This window comes from the organism of the source record quoted next, unplaced genomic scaffold (assembly GCF_019419815.1).
Source record: "Pyrus x bretschneideri cultivar Hongxiangsu unplaced genomic scaffold, Pyrus_bretschneideri_v1 Contig46, whole genome shotgun sequence".
NCBI lineage: Eukaryota > Viridiplantae > Streptophyta > Magnoliopsida > Rosales > Rosaceae > Pyrus > Pyrus x bretschneideri.
The window spans coordinates 1,414,046-1,426,815 of record NW_025999783.1 but is presented as its reverse complement, the minus strand read 5'-3'; the positions used below and the strand labels follow the sequence as shown (position 1 = coordinate 1,426,815).

The following is a 12,770-nucleotide window of genomic DNA, read 5'->3' as shown; positions in this document are numbered from 1 at the left end:
TTATTTTAGTTTTCCTTTGATTGCATATTGGATGCTTTAAATGAAGATATATATGAAGTTGCATCAAGAGACTTCCGTTACGCGCACTGGAATGATTCAATCCCGTTGCTCCGTCATTTATTCCTAATAAGTATATGCCTTTTCTTTTCAATTCAAAAACCCCAAACTACTAAAAATCAGTTACAAATATTTTTGGGTGCAGAGATTTCTTCTGTATCCTCAATGACAACGGGACCCCCTGCTTCTAAGATGCCGTCTCCAGCGTTGTTCTTTTTCCTTGGAGGGCTAGTCACGCTCATAATATTGCTAGTTCTTCTATTTGTCTTTCGGAAAAAGATCAAACCAGAAGATATTAAGAAATTGGTAGCAGTAGTGAGAAGGCAACCTGCAGGTTGTATTATAATTTCAAAATTAACCAACCAACATTTTAGTAAGACCTCAATCATAATATTCTGTATTCTTATATGCAGCATCGACAGATGTTTTCAGTGGGAACCTTCGAACAATAACCTACTTCGACTTTAAGACATTGAAGAAGGCAACCAAGAACTTTCATCCTGGTAATCTCCTTGGAGTAGGTGGATTTGGCCCTGTCTATCAGGTACGATTACTGAATCCACAGAACCAATGTTGATGGTACTTTTTATTTTCTTGAATGTGCAAGTTTGAGACATCCATTCAAACCACAACTTACTACAAGTAATTTCATTGAACTCATAAGGTTCCTAAAACAATCAATCCAGAGTAGTGCAGGTGGCAAGGCTGCAAGAGCAAAGATATAAGTTGAAATTTAAGACCCTTGGAAAAAGTAAAAACAAAACTTTTTGGTTTTTTTCGGAGAACACATTTTTTTCGGATTTTAAGGCATATACGTTGGATTCCTATTATTTCTAAATCTCTTTTGTATCTTTTTGTTTAGGGGAGATTAGGAGATGGGAAGTTAATTGCTGCTAAGAAATTGTGCCTTAACAAATCCCAACAAGGAGAATCAGAGTTTCTTACAGAGGTAAAGTTGATCACAAGCGTCCAACACAAGAACTTGGTTCGTCTTATTGGATGCTGCTCTGATGGGCCTCAACGGCTGCTTGTGTATGAATACATGAAAAACAGGAGCTTGGACCTCATTATTTATGGTATTACATATTCACTACTTTCCATTCAATCCATCTCTATATTGGTTGTTTCCGTCACCCATAAATATAGTTCATATGTATTTAACACTTAGACCTGGTGCAAAGAAATCATTAAACCTTTGAGTATATTTATTACTTGTAATTAGTCTTGATGGGAAACAGGAAAGAGTGATCAGTTCTTGAATTGGAGCACCAGATTCCAGATAATTGTTGGTATTGCTCGAGGGTTACAATATCTACACGAGGATTCGCCATTAAGAATTATCCACAGAGATATCAAGGCAAGTAACATTCTTCTCGACGACAAATTCCAACCGAGGATTGGAGATTTCGGGTTGGCTAGGTTCTTCCCTGAAGACCAAGCTTATCTTAGTACCGCATTTGCTGGAACTTTGTAAGTCCTTCATCTAATTTGACATTCCATAAGGCCCCTTCACAAGTCATTAATTAGATGGCACATTCAGTACATTCGTTCAAGATTTCGTGTTCATATAAGACAAATGTAGAGTGTGAAATCTAATAATGACTCATGAAGGCACCGAATGATACTACAGTGCCTAATATAAATCATCTTTCTTCAGAGGTTACACGGCACCAGAATATGCTATTAGAGGAGAATTGTCTGAAAAGGCGGACATCTATAGTTTTGGGGTTCTTGTGCTCGAAATAACCAGCGGTAGAAGAAACACAGATCTCACTTTATCATCAGAAATGCAATACCTCCCTGAATATGTAGGTCGTTCTATATTTTGAGTAATTCTTACTTGCATAGAAATTTACTGATCATTCTGTTAATATATAATCTTGCCACTGACCTTTTTGGCTTTAAACTGTAGGCATGGAAATTATTTGAGACGGCGAATGTGATTGATCTAATAGATCCAAAAATGAAAGAAGACGGATATGTGGAAAGGGATGTTTTGCAAGCAATCCAAGTAGCCTTCTTGTGCCTTCAGCCTCACGCAAACTTGAGACCCCCAATGTCGGAGGTTGTAGCAATGTTAACGTGCAAAGTGGAAATGACTGGAACACCTATGAAACCCGCCTTCTTGGACAGAATGCAAACGAAAGATCAGAACATTTCGTGGGATACTATAACTGAGGCTTTTCCATCTCCCGTGCAGAGTGAGCCTCCCTCGGTAGCTAAACCATCAACTTGACATTTCAGGTTTCCTGTATTCCCGGGGAAAATTAAAAACGGTATATGAGGTCTTCATGCACACGGTAACATTTGAAATGCAGCTACAAATGATTTGGTTTGTTTTGTTTCCCCTCCTAAGTTTTCACATATACGTCATTTAGTTTTTTAATTTTCATAGAAAGGGGTCTGCTTGGTGGTAAATATTTTGTTACCTGCACCTGGAGATTCAGAAGATGTTACATGTTAATCGCTGAAGATTGAAGATCCACTTTTGAGGTGCTTAGAACAGTGATTGTGATTTGTGATCCTATATACTATATTAAAATATGTAACACAGATCTTTTTGGATGCTCAAAAGAAATTTTATAAGCTTTATACAACATAATTACTTGTACCTGTATGCTTTAAGTAGGTATGTATTGCCTTTTCATGCTCATGACTTGCAATTTAAATGAAAGAACTTGTATATAGGTATATCGGCACAAGTTCGAATTCGTCCCACCCATATTTATCAAAAAGTAAAATTACAGCTGCACACCTTCTTCACATAATTGAAGGAGTTTTTTTAGTTCAAATCTCATTAACAATCGTTGCTATTGTAGAGATGTAAATTTTGTTGTATACAAAAGGTGCATCACAAAGCTCCACGTGGCATATGACTCATCACAAATGGACAAGTCATCAATGACATGTCGCACAAATCAAGCAAAGGAAGTGTAAAGCATTTCCAAAATTTGGTAGAAAGGAGAAAATCCCCCTTAAAATCAGCAAGGGGCCCAAAATCTCTCAAAACTAGAAAGAAAATTGAAGCATCTTCACAAAACAAGCAAGAATTGAAGATTGCTCACAAATAGGCAATAAGGCCTATAAATTTTGGCCAAGCAAGGGAAAGTGGCTAAAATTAAGACACAAAACATGCCTAAATTCTCCCATGGATAAATCAAGACACAAATCAAAGCCAAATCCATCCAAAGGCAAGCTTTGAGAAGTCTATAAATACAAGGTCCCAAGACACAAATGGGTCGAAAATTACACATTGAGAAGAACCTCTTTACAAATCTTTGAAGACTAATACACTGCCAAAGCTCTCTTCGAAGAACGCGTAACCAAAGCCGAAGCTTTCTGTCGACCAAAGCCAAAGCACTCCTTGAAGAATCAACAAGCACTTGTGCCGATTCGTTCAACTTTGTTGCAAGCTCAAAACTTGTAATGACGTTCGATTCAAGATCAAGTCGCCAAGACCCTTGAATCAACAAAGTCCTACATGAACATCACCTTTGCCATAACCCTAAACCTGAGGTAAAGACTATCCACGCGTTATTTCAAGCTCAAAACTTGAAGCAATCGTTCAACCATTTGTCTGAGATCACCCTTGGATCAACAACCTACGCATCTACATCAAATTGGAAGACTGAATTAGAGGAAAATTGTAAACATAGATTGCAACCTTAAAAATTCATCAATACAAATCTACTTTGTACACGTGTTCTCGTTTCATTCAATACAGAATTTTCGTGTTTACAAATTTGGCACGCTCAGTGGGACTTCTCAACCTTTCATCTCTGTCTTCAAATCCACAAGAAACATACATGGCATCAAGAAAGGATCAAGCTGTTCCCGCAACCAACTCAAATAGCAAGAACATCCTTTCCAGAAGTGGTGGCACTTTGTGCGTCATGACCCAAAGCAAGGCAAAAACTCTCTCTACCGTGCCTTCCGCCCTTGCATCAACTTTGCTGAATGAGCAAGAGCAACCGAGGCACGAGCCCATGATCACCCTGGCCTCACTAAGGGCGCGAAGGGAAGAAAGCCCAATGAGGTACTCCAAGTCATTGACTTCTGATGCCGACTCAATCGTATCCTATAGCCATGTAAGTCATGAGCAATGGTGCAACTTCCATCAAGGAGCAGCTGGCTCAAATGAATGAAGCAATTGCAAGGCTAACAAGGACCGCAGAGGAAAATAACTTGCAAATTACCACACTCGTCAATCGACTAGAGGCGCAGCATGATGAAAAGCTGACCACGACCCAAAGGTTGACCCACAAAACAAGGAAACCGACGAAGATGAGGAGCCTTCGATAGAAAAAGCCGAGGAGAAGCTAGACCAAGCAACGGCGCTCATGGGATCTCTCTCTATTCAGCAGTTGCAGGAGATGATCAATAGCACCATCAAGGTGCAGTACAAAGGGAGCTCACATGACTCCGTGATGTATTCAAAGCCTTACTCTAAGAAGATTGACTAGTTAAGGATGCCAAGGGGTTATTAGTCACCAAATTTCATGTAATTCGATGGAAAAGGGCAATCTCAAACAACATATTGCCCATTTCATCGAAACTTGTCACAACGTTGGGACAGAGGGAGACTATCTCATCAAGCAATTCGTGCGCTCGTTAAAAGATAACGCCTTTGAATGGTACAGCGACCTTAAGCCCAAATCTATCAATAGCTGGGATCATCTTGAAAGGGAATTCCTTAACCACTTTTGCAGTACTTGCTGCATTATAAGCATGTTGTAGCTGACAAGTATGAAGCAGTGGAAGGATGACCCTACCCTCGACTACATCAACATAGGGCGTTCATTAAGTCTGGATTGCAAAGATCGTCTTTATGAAACCTCTACCATTGAGATGTGTGTTCAAGGCATACACTGGGGGTTACATTACATCCTCTAAGGCATAAAATTGAGAGCGCTTGAGGAGTTGGCAACTCGATCCCACGACATAGAGCTGAGTATCGCCAATCATGGGAAAAAGGAGCCAATCATCAATTTCAAGAAGGACAAGGTGTTTACTTCAAAGGTGGACAAGACTGGGAAGAAGCCCGCCAAAGAAGCTTTTACCGTCAGTGTTACCCTTATCAAAACCTCCTCCACGCCAGTCAAAATCTTCTCTAAGAACAAAGCAAAGGAGATAAAGAGAGTAGAGCCTCCTCGCACCAAAGATAGGTACAAAAACACCTTGATGGAACTAGAGGAAAAGACGTACCCTTTTCCAGACTCCAAAGTGATCCCATTGCTGGACGACCTGTTGGAGACGAAAGTAATCGAGCTGCCTAAATGCAAGCGCCCCGTAGAGATGAATTGCGTTAACGATCCTCAGTGCTGCAAATACCATTGTATCGTGAGTCATCCAGTTGGTAAGTGCTTCGTCCTCAAGGAGCTTATCATGAAGTTGGCATAATAAGGGTAAATTGAGCTTAACCTTGAAAACACGGCCGCAACTCACACTGCTACGATTATGTTTGGATCTTTTGATCATGTGCCTTTCGAAGTGACATATGCCCACTCCCGTCCACGCTTAAGCTGCACGGCACCTTCTACACAACCATCGCTGGGGGCAAACGACCAAGATGCACCTACCAACGACGAAGAATGGTGGACGTTGGTGACTTTCAAAAAGACAAGGAGGCCAAGACCAAAGGTGGAACAAAGGAGAAAGCATCGCCGCTGCAACAATAGGAAACCCAAAAGAAACGTAAAAGCTGCTAAGCCAACATACAATGGGGAACCTATAAAGCAAGAGCCACACATTCTCGTCTCCTTGCACCAGTATTTCCTGAATGACTTCTTCTGATAGTGCACTACCATTGCCTGCCACATGGTTAAAATAGAGATAGAAGAGCCCTCAAAAGGCAAAGCTATTGCCATCAAGGAAGAGAAAACTCCTACACCCAAAAAAAGCCTACTGGCACACTTTAGCATCAAGGAGGTGTTATGATTGCTGAAGAAGATGCGAAAAGCGCTAGTAGTAGTCTTGGCGAGTTCTAACAACCATGAGGTGCAAGAAAGCAAGGACAAAGGCTTAAAGCTTCAGCCACATGAATATGGCACATGCTATGCCATCCATGATGCAATCAACTTCATTGAAGAAGACTTGCTGCTAGGGCAAAGCTTTACAACCGTCATCTCTTCGTCTCTGGGTAAATCAACTGCATGTTTGTGGATAATGGATCGGCCATAAACATCATGCCAAAGTCAACAATGACCACAATCGGCATCAAGGTGGATGAACTATCCTGAAGCCGTCTGGTAATCCAAGGTTTTAACCAAGAAAGACAAAGAGCAATGGGCATGATTCGAGTTGAAATGACCATTGGCGAACTCAAGTTAAGCATGTTATCCATGTGATTGATGTGAAAACTTCCTACAATTTGCTCTTAGGAAGGCCATGGATGTATGAAAATGGAGTAATGTCGTCCACCTTCCACCAATGCTTAAAATTCTATCGAGAAGGAGTGAAGGTGATACAAGGCAACACCAAGCTATTTGTTGAAGCTGAATCACACTTCGCAGATGCCAAGTTTTACATGGATGAAGACATAGTGCCCGAAGCTTTTCCAAAAGAGGTCAAATCCATAGGGAAAACCGCACCTAAGAAATAGGAGTGGCAAGCTGTGTCCAAGAAGCAAGAAGCAAAAACCATGCCATCTTCAAACAAAGATGACGATGAGCCTGTCAAACCCACAACAAACAAAGGGAGTATGACGCCCTCAAAATGATCAAACATACCCGTTTTCCGATACATCCCTATGTCAAGAAGAAAGAATGGGCAATCCCTATTAAAAAATGGAACAAGCAACGCCGACACACAGTTGCACAAGGACAATGTAAAGTTGCTCAAGACAAATGCAGTTTTACCTCTGACATAGCTAGGCAACGCTAAAGTTTCAAAACCACCACAAGGTTTCGTAAAACCCCTGCCAAAGGGGGCAGAACCAAGCTCTCTTCCAACCAAGAGGACCAAAGAAGGTTTTTCCCCAAACGCCTACAAACTCATGTTAAAGGTTGGGTACGATTTAGCCTCACCTTCAAATCTTGGAAAGAAGAATGCAAACACTTTTAACGACAAAGAACGTGACCTCACCAAGACTCAAAGTAGTTGAAGGAGCATGGTTACGGAGTTGACAACACCAAATACACCAGTGAACATTTCAAGCAAAGCGAAAAACGTTAATGCTCAACACATCACCGTGAGCATTGAACAAAATCAAGATGAGCTTAAACCCACCCGTTGAACATCAATCTTTGATAGGCTGAATCGTTCAAAACCTAGAATTTCGACACTTGATTGCATTGGTATTCAAAACTGAATTTTCGTATTTAAACGGCTTAACACACTAACACCCCAAAGCTCTGTTTTAGAAAGGTTGTCAAAACCTAAGAAACAAAGCAACACGACTAGCTCTCATCCACGACGATCTGCCTTGGAAAGACTTAAAGAAACCAAGAAGCCTTCTAGAAAAAGGAAGACAATGCCAAAGGAAGGAAAGTTCGACGGTTTAGCAGAAAAAGACGACGGTTTAGCAGAAAAAGACAACTGAAGGTAAAGAGGCACACCATCATCCACACTGGCCAATCTTCACACCAACAAGCCCAAGAAGACGACACTGATGAGGAGGTCCAAGACGTCTTCCACATCATGATCTAAAAAGACAAAGAAGACGAAATCCCCAAGGAAGAGATCACTGATGTGCCATCATAGCTTGAGGAGGGGCGTAAGCCACAATTGATGATCTCAAAGAGCTCAACTTAGGCACATCGAAGAATCGAAGCATATCTTCGTAAGTGCACTACTAAGTGTGGATGAGATCGATGAGTACTACCAACTGCTCTTTGAGTACAAAAACGTCTTTGCTTAGACTTACAAAGAAATGATCGACCTTGACCTTTCCATTGCCTTGCATCGTCCTGCAGTCAAGCCTGGAACGTGAGCAATAAAGAAAACTCAAAGACGTTATCGATTCGAGCTCATTCCACAAATTGAGGTCGAGATTGACAAGCTAATCGAAGCAGGCTTCATTCGAGAGGTGCAATACCCCAAGTGCATCTCCAAAATTGTCATTGTCCTTAAGAAATCTGGACAAATATGTGTTTGCGTAGACTTCTAAGACCTTGACAATGCTTGCCCAAAGGATGACTTTCTTTTTCCAATCATTGAAATCATGGTGGACACAACCACTGGCCACAAAGCATTGCCATTCATGGATGGTTCATTTGGATACAACCAAATTCGCATGGCTCCCGAAGATGAAGAACTAACAGCCTTCCGCACTCTAAAAGGTATCTACTGCTACAAGGCAATGCCCTTTGGTCTGAAGAACGATGGAGCTACATATCGATGTGCAATTCAAAAAATCTTCAATAATATGCTGCACAAAAACAGAGATTTGATCACATGAAGGATTTACAAATGGTGTTCAACAAACTACGACACTACAACCTCAAAATGAACCCGTTGAAGTGTGCATTTGGCGTCACTTCTGGGAAGTTCCTTGGCTTCATTGTCAAGCACCGTGGCATTGAAGTGGACTAGTCAAAGATTAATGCCATTCAAAGCATGCTTGAGCCAAGGAACCTACATGAGTTGAAAAGTCTACAACGGCAGCTTGCCTTTATCAGACGCTTCATCTCCAACCTCGTTGGACATTGTCAACCCTTCAGTCGACTCATGAAGAAGGATGCTCCATTCATATCAGATGACACTAGCCGCAATACCTGGCAAGCCCATTTGTCTGAAGAGCACTCGTGCCTAGAAAGTCACTCATCCTATACATTGCTGCACAACAAGGTTTTCTTGGAGCACTCTTGGCACAAGAAAATGAAGACTAAAAGGAAAGAGCACTCTACTACCTAGGTAGAACTCTCACTGGTACCGAGCTTAACTACTCACTAATCGAGAAGATGAGCCTTACCCAAATCTTTGCCATCCAAAAGCTAAGACACTACATGCATGTTTACACCATCCACTTGATTGTTAAAGTTGACCTAGTCAAGTACGTCATGTCCAAACCCATTCTGATAGGACGACTAACTAAATGGGCGTTGCTTTTCAATCAATATGAGATCATCTATATCCCAGCTCAAGCTGTCAAGGGACAAGCATTAGCAGACTTCCTTGCCAATCATCCAATCCCAACCGATTGGAAAATCTCAGATGACTTGCCTGACGAGAAAGTGTTTTACATTGACATCTTCCTGACATGGAGAATGTTCTTCGATGGATGCATACGAGTAGACGGAGCGGGAGCAGGAGTAGTATTCATGTCACCACAAAGATAAATACTACCCTATTCCTTTAAATTAAGTGAGCTATGCTCCAATAACGTTGCCGAGTACCAAACACTGATTATTGGACTCTAAATCGACATAGAAATCACAATGCTAGAAGTGTATGGAAACTCCAAGCTCATAATCAATCAACTCTTGTTTGAATATGAGGTAAAGAAAGATGATCTTGTCCAACACTTCTGGATAGCAACTCAATTGCTACAAAAGTTCGAGGCCGTGACGCTAGAACATGTGCCAAGAAAATAAAATCAAATGGTTGATGCTCTCACTAACTTAGCCTCAAGTATAGCGCTAAGAGAAGACGAAGCTACAGACGTGCCAGATTGCCAAAGATGGGTGATCCCATTCGTCACTGAAGTGTTACTAAATGACACAAACATCATATCAGTACTTCCAGTTGACATTGAAGAGTGGAGGCAACCACTAATCAATTACTTGGATTATGGAAAGCTTCCAGACGATCCTAGAAACTGCTCTGAAATACTTTACCAAAGCTCTTTTGAAGGAGTACTTCTAAAATGCCTAGGTAAGGAAGAAGCCAATCAAGCCATGGAATAAGCATACTCAGGCGTATATGGAGCGCATCAGTCTGGACCAAAGCTACATTTCCAACTCAAAAGAATAGGTTACTACTGGCCAAGTATGGTGAAGGATTGCCTGGAATACGCCAAAAGGTGCCAAGCTTGCCAATTCCACGCTAACTTTATACATTAACCACTTGAGCTGTACACCCTACAGTTGCCTAATTATTGTTTGATGCATGGGGATTGGACGTCGTAGGACCGATCGCACCAAAATCATTTACCGGAGAAGCCTACATCCTAGCTGTAACAGACTATTTCTCCAAGTAGGCTGAAGTTGTACCCCTAAGGGAAGTTAAGAAGGAAATTGTTGTCCGTTTCATCAAAAAACATATCATCTATTGATATGGTGTGCCTCGTTACGTCATCACTGATAACGGAAAACAATTATCCAACCGACCTATGGACGGGATCTGCGAGAAATATAAGTTCAAGTAGCATAAGTCTTCCATGTGTCATGCTCTGGCTAATGGTCTTGTGGAAACATTCAACAAAACATTGTGTAACCTCCTAAAGAAGATGATTAGCCGAACAAAGAGAGACTGGCATGAAGGAATAAGCGAAGCACTTTGAGCATATAAGATTGCACATAGGACTCCTACCCAAGCTACGCCTTATTCACTCGTATATGGCGTGGAAACTGTTTTGCCGCTCAAAAGTCAAAGTCTCTCACTAAGGATGGCTATATAAGAAGGCTTGACTAAAGAGGAAAACGCAAAGCTACAACTTCAAGAGTTGAAAGCACTTGATGAAAGAAGGCTTGAAGCTCAACAACACTAGGAATGCTACCAAGCACGGCTATCCAAAACATTCAACAAGAAGGTCCGCCCAAGGTCTTTCCAGACTGGAGATCTTGTCTTGGCATTACGAAGGCCTATCATCACAACTCACAAGATAAAAAGCAAGTTCACGTCAAAGTAGAATGAACGTTATGTAATATAAGAGGTCTACACCCACGATGCCTACTTAATCATGGCGGAAGAGGGCTTAAAGATCGGCCCTATCAACGGCAGATTCTTGAAGCGTAACTACCCCTAAACCAAACAAACAAAACTCCTCACCAGCATGAGCCTAAACTGCGCAAGGCACAATGCTCCTTGTTCGCATGAGCTTAAAAAGCGATAATAAATGCTCCTTGCCTGCATGAGCCTAAACTGCACACTGCAACAATGCTCCTTGTTTGCACGAGCTTAAAAGGCAATACCCAACGTTCTTGGCCGGAAGAGTATAAACTATGTACGACAAAATCACCATCAAAAGCATCAAAACCATCCAAACAATCCATCACTCATTTGAATTACATCATAACATGATCGTTTCTCAACCAAGGGTATGTAGGCAACTTGAAACTTCAAAACTTCAAGTATAGTCACATCATCAACAAAAAACACAAAAACACATTGAAGAATAAAGAGAAAATTCAAGAATATGAAAACTTTATTTCTTTAAAGGAAGAATTTGGCTACAAAGCCTTGTTACAAAATGAGAAGAAAAAAAAAAGAACAAAAAAAAAAAAAAAAAAAAAAGACACTACTTGAGAGCTATGTCCCTAAAACTACGACGATGATCTTCAAGCAAGCCTTCCAAAGTCTTCAAAGTCTCTACATCAGTGGGAGACAAGGTGGGCATTTCCATGGCAGTGCCTTTCTCTTGCTCTAGGTGTGAAACCTCTTCTTGATGTTGAGAAAGTGTAGCTTCCTGCTTCGAGAGAACATCTTGAAGTCATGACGCTTCAGTTTCCAATTGCTCTTACTCACACACCAATGCTTCTAGATGTGCTTGGACGAAAGCCAAAGAAGTCTCTGTATCTTGATAACCTTCCGAAGCAGCTTGCTGAGAAGATTGAACTTGGGTAATTGATAAGTCTATTGTCGCAAGCTATTGAACCCTAACCTCTAGACTCAACTTCTTCGAAAAAATAGCATGCAAGGAAGAATACTCAACCGAGGTGGGCATAAGTTTGGCAATCTTAACTCTCAAAAGCGAAGAATCAACGTTAAGGTTGTCAATTGCAGAAACAAGCCTAAACAAGTCCTCCTTGAGCTCCAATGGGCACTTTACAATCCTCTTCTTAATGTGGCTCTTGATATCCATGGTTGAGCGAAGGTTGATGTGATGGATAAACTGCTCAGTGCCACTAAGGTTTAGCCTTCTAAGCAAGATCTTGGAGCTAACTAGCAAAGGTGTTAGACGCATGATAGGCTTATGCATACCTTCACCTACACATGGCAAACTTGGGCAACTTGGTGGGTTTGTAATAAGTTCTGTGCTGGGTGGGTCTCCAATCTCCTTGTTCGTGGGTAGACTGCTTCCAAATAGCATTTCCGTAAAGGTCACAAGAAAGAAGGAAATACATACATCTTTCTCAAGTGATGCAGGACCATTAAATTGAGGAGGCCTAAACACTTTCTTCTTCTTATGACGAAAATTGACATCACTGCCTGAGCACCTTCAAGCAGTCGCTTGTTCGAAACTTGTTGACGCTGCCGCAAAACAAGCTCATCTTCGTGCAAGTCAACTTCATTACCCACCTCTTCAGAAGCATTCGAACGTTGAGAAGACAAACACGAGTGTTGAATAGCTACGGCCATAGGTCCATCTTGCAAAGGAGCTACGCTCACACAATCGAAACGTGCCAGCTCCGTAGAAACAACAGAACGACCTTCTGAACAAGAAGAATTGGTGCCACTTACAGTCACCAAGTCTTCATGGTGTACCTTTGACTACCAACCTATGTAGGCATGGGTCACTAGATTACTCTTGAACTCGTCCTTGGTCGGCAAAGTGATAGAAGCATTTTTGCATGCACGGGTACAAAACTCTCAATGCATAAACACGGCTTGCA

The 12,770-nt window shown here is 41.4% G+C and overlaps 1 protein-coding gene across 1 annotated transcript; it reads left to right on the top strand.

Moving 5' to 3' along the window:
- Window positions 1–222: 222 nt before the first annotated feature.
- Window positions 223–2,414, top strand: LOC103940661 (putative serine/threonine-protein kinase). Its single transcript, XM_048567783.1, has 6 exons — window positions 223–391; window positions 471–601; window positions 920–1,133; window positions 1,296–1,527; window positions 1,715–1,865; window positions 1,970–2,414. Exons 1-6 carry the CDS (start codon window positions 223–225, stop codon window positions 2,291–2,293), a joined length of 1,221 nt encoding a protein of 406 aa, XP_048423740.1. The 3' UTR covers window positions 2,294–2,414.
- Window positions 2,415–12,770: the final 10,356 nt, after the last annotated feature.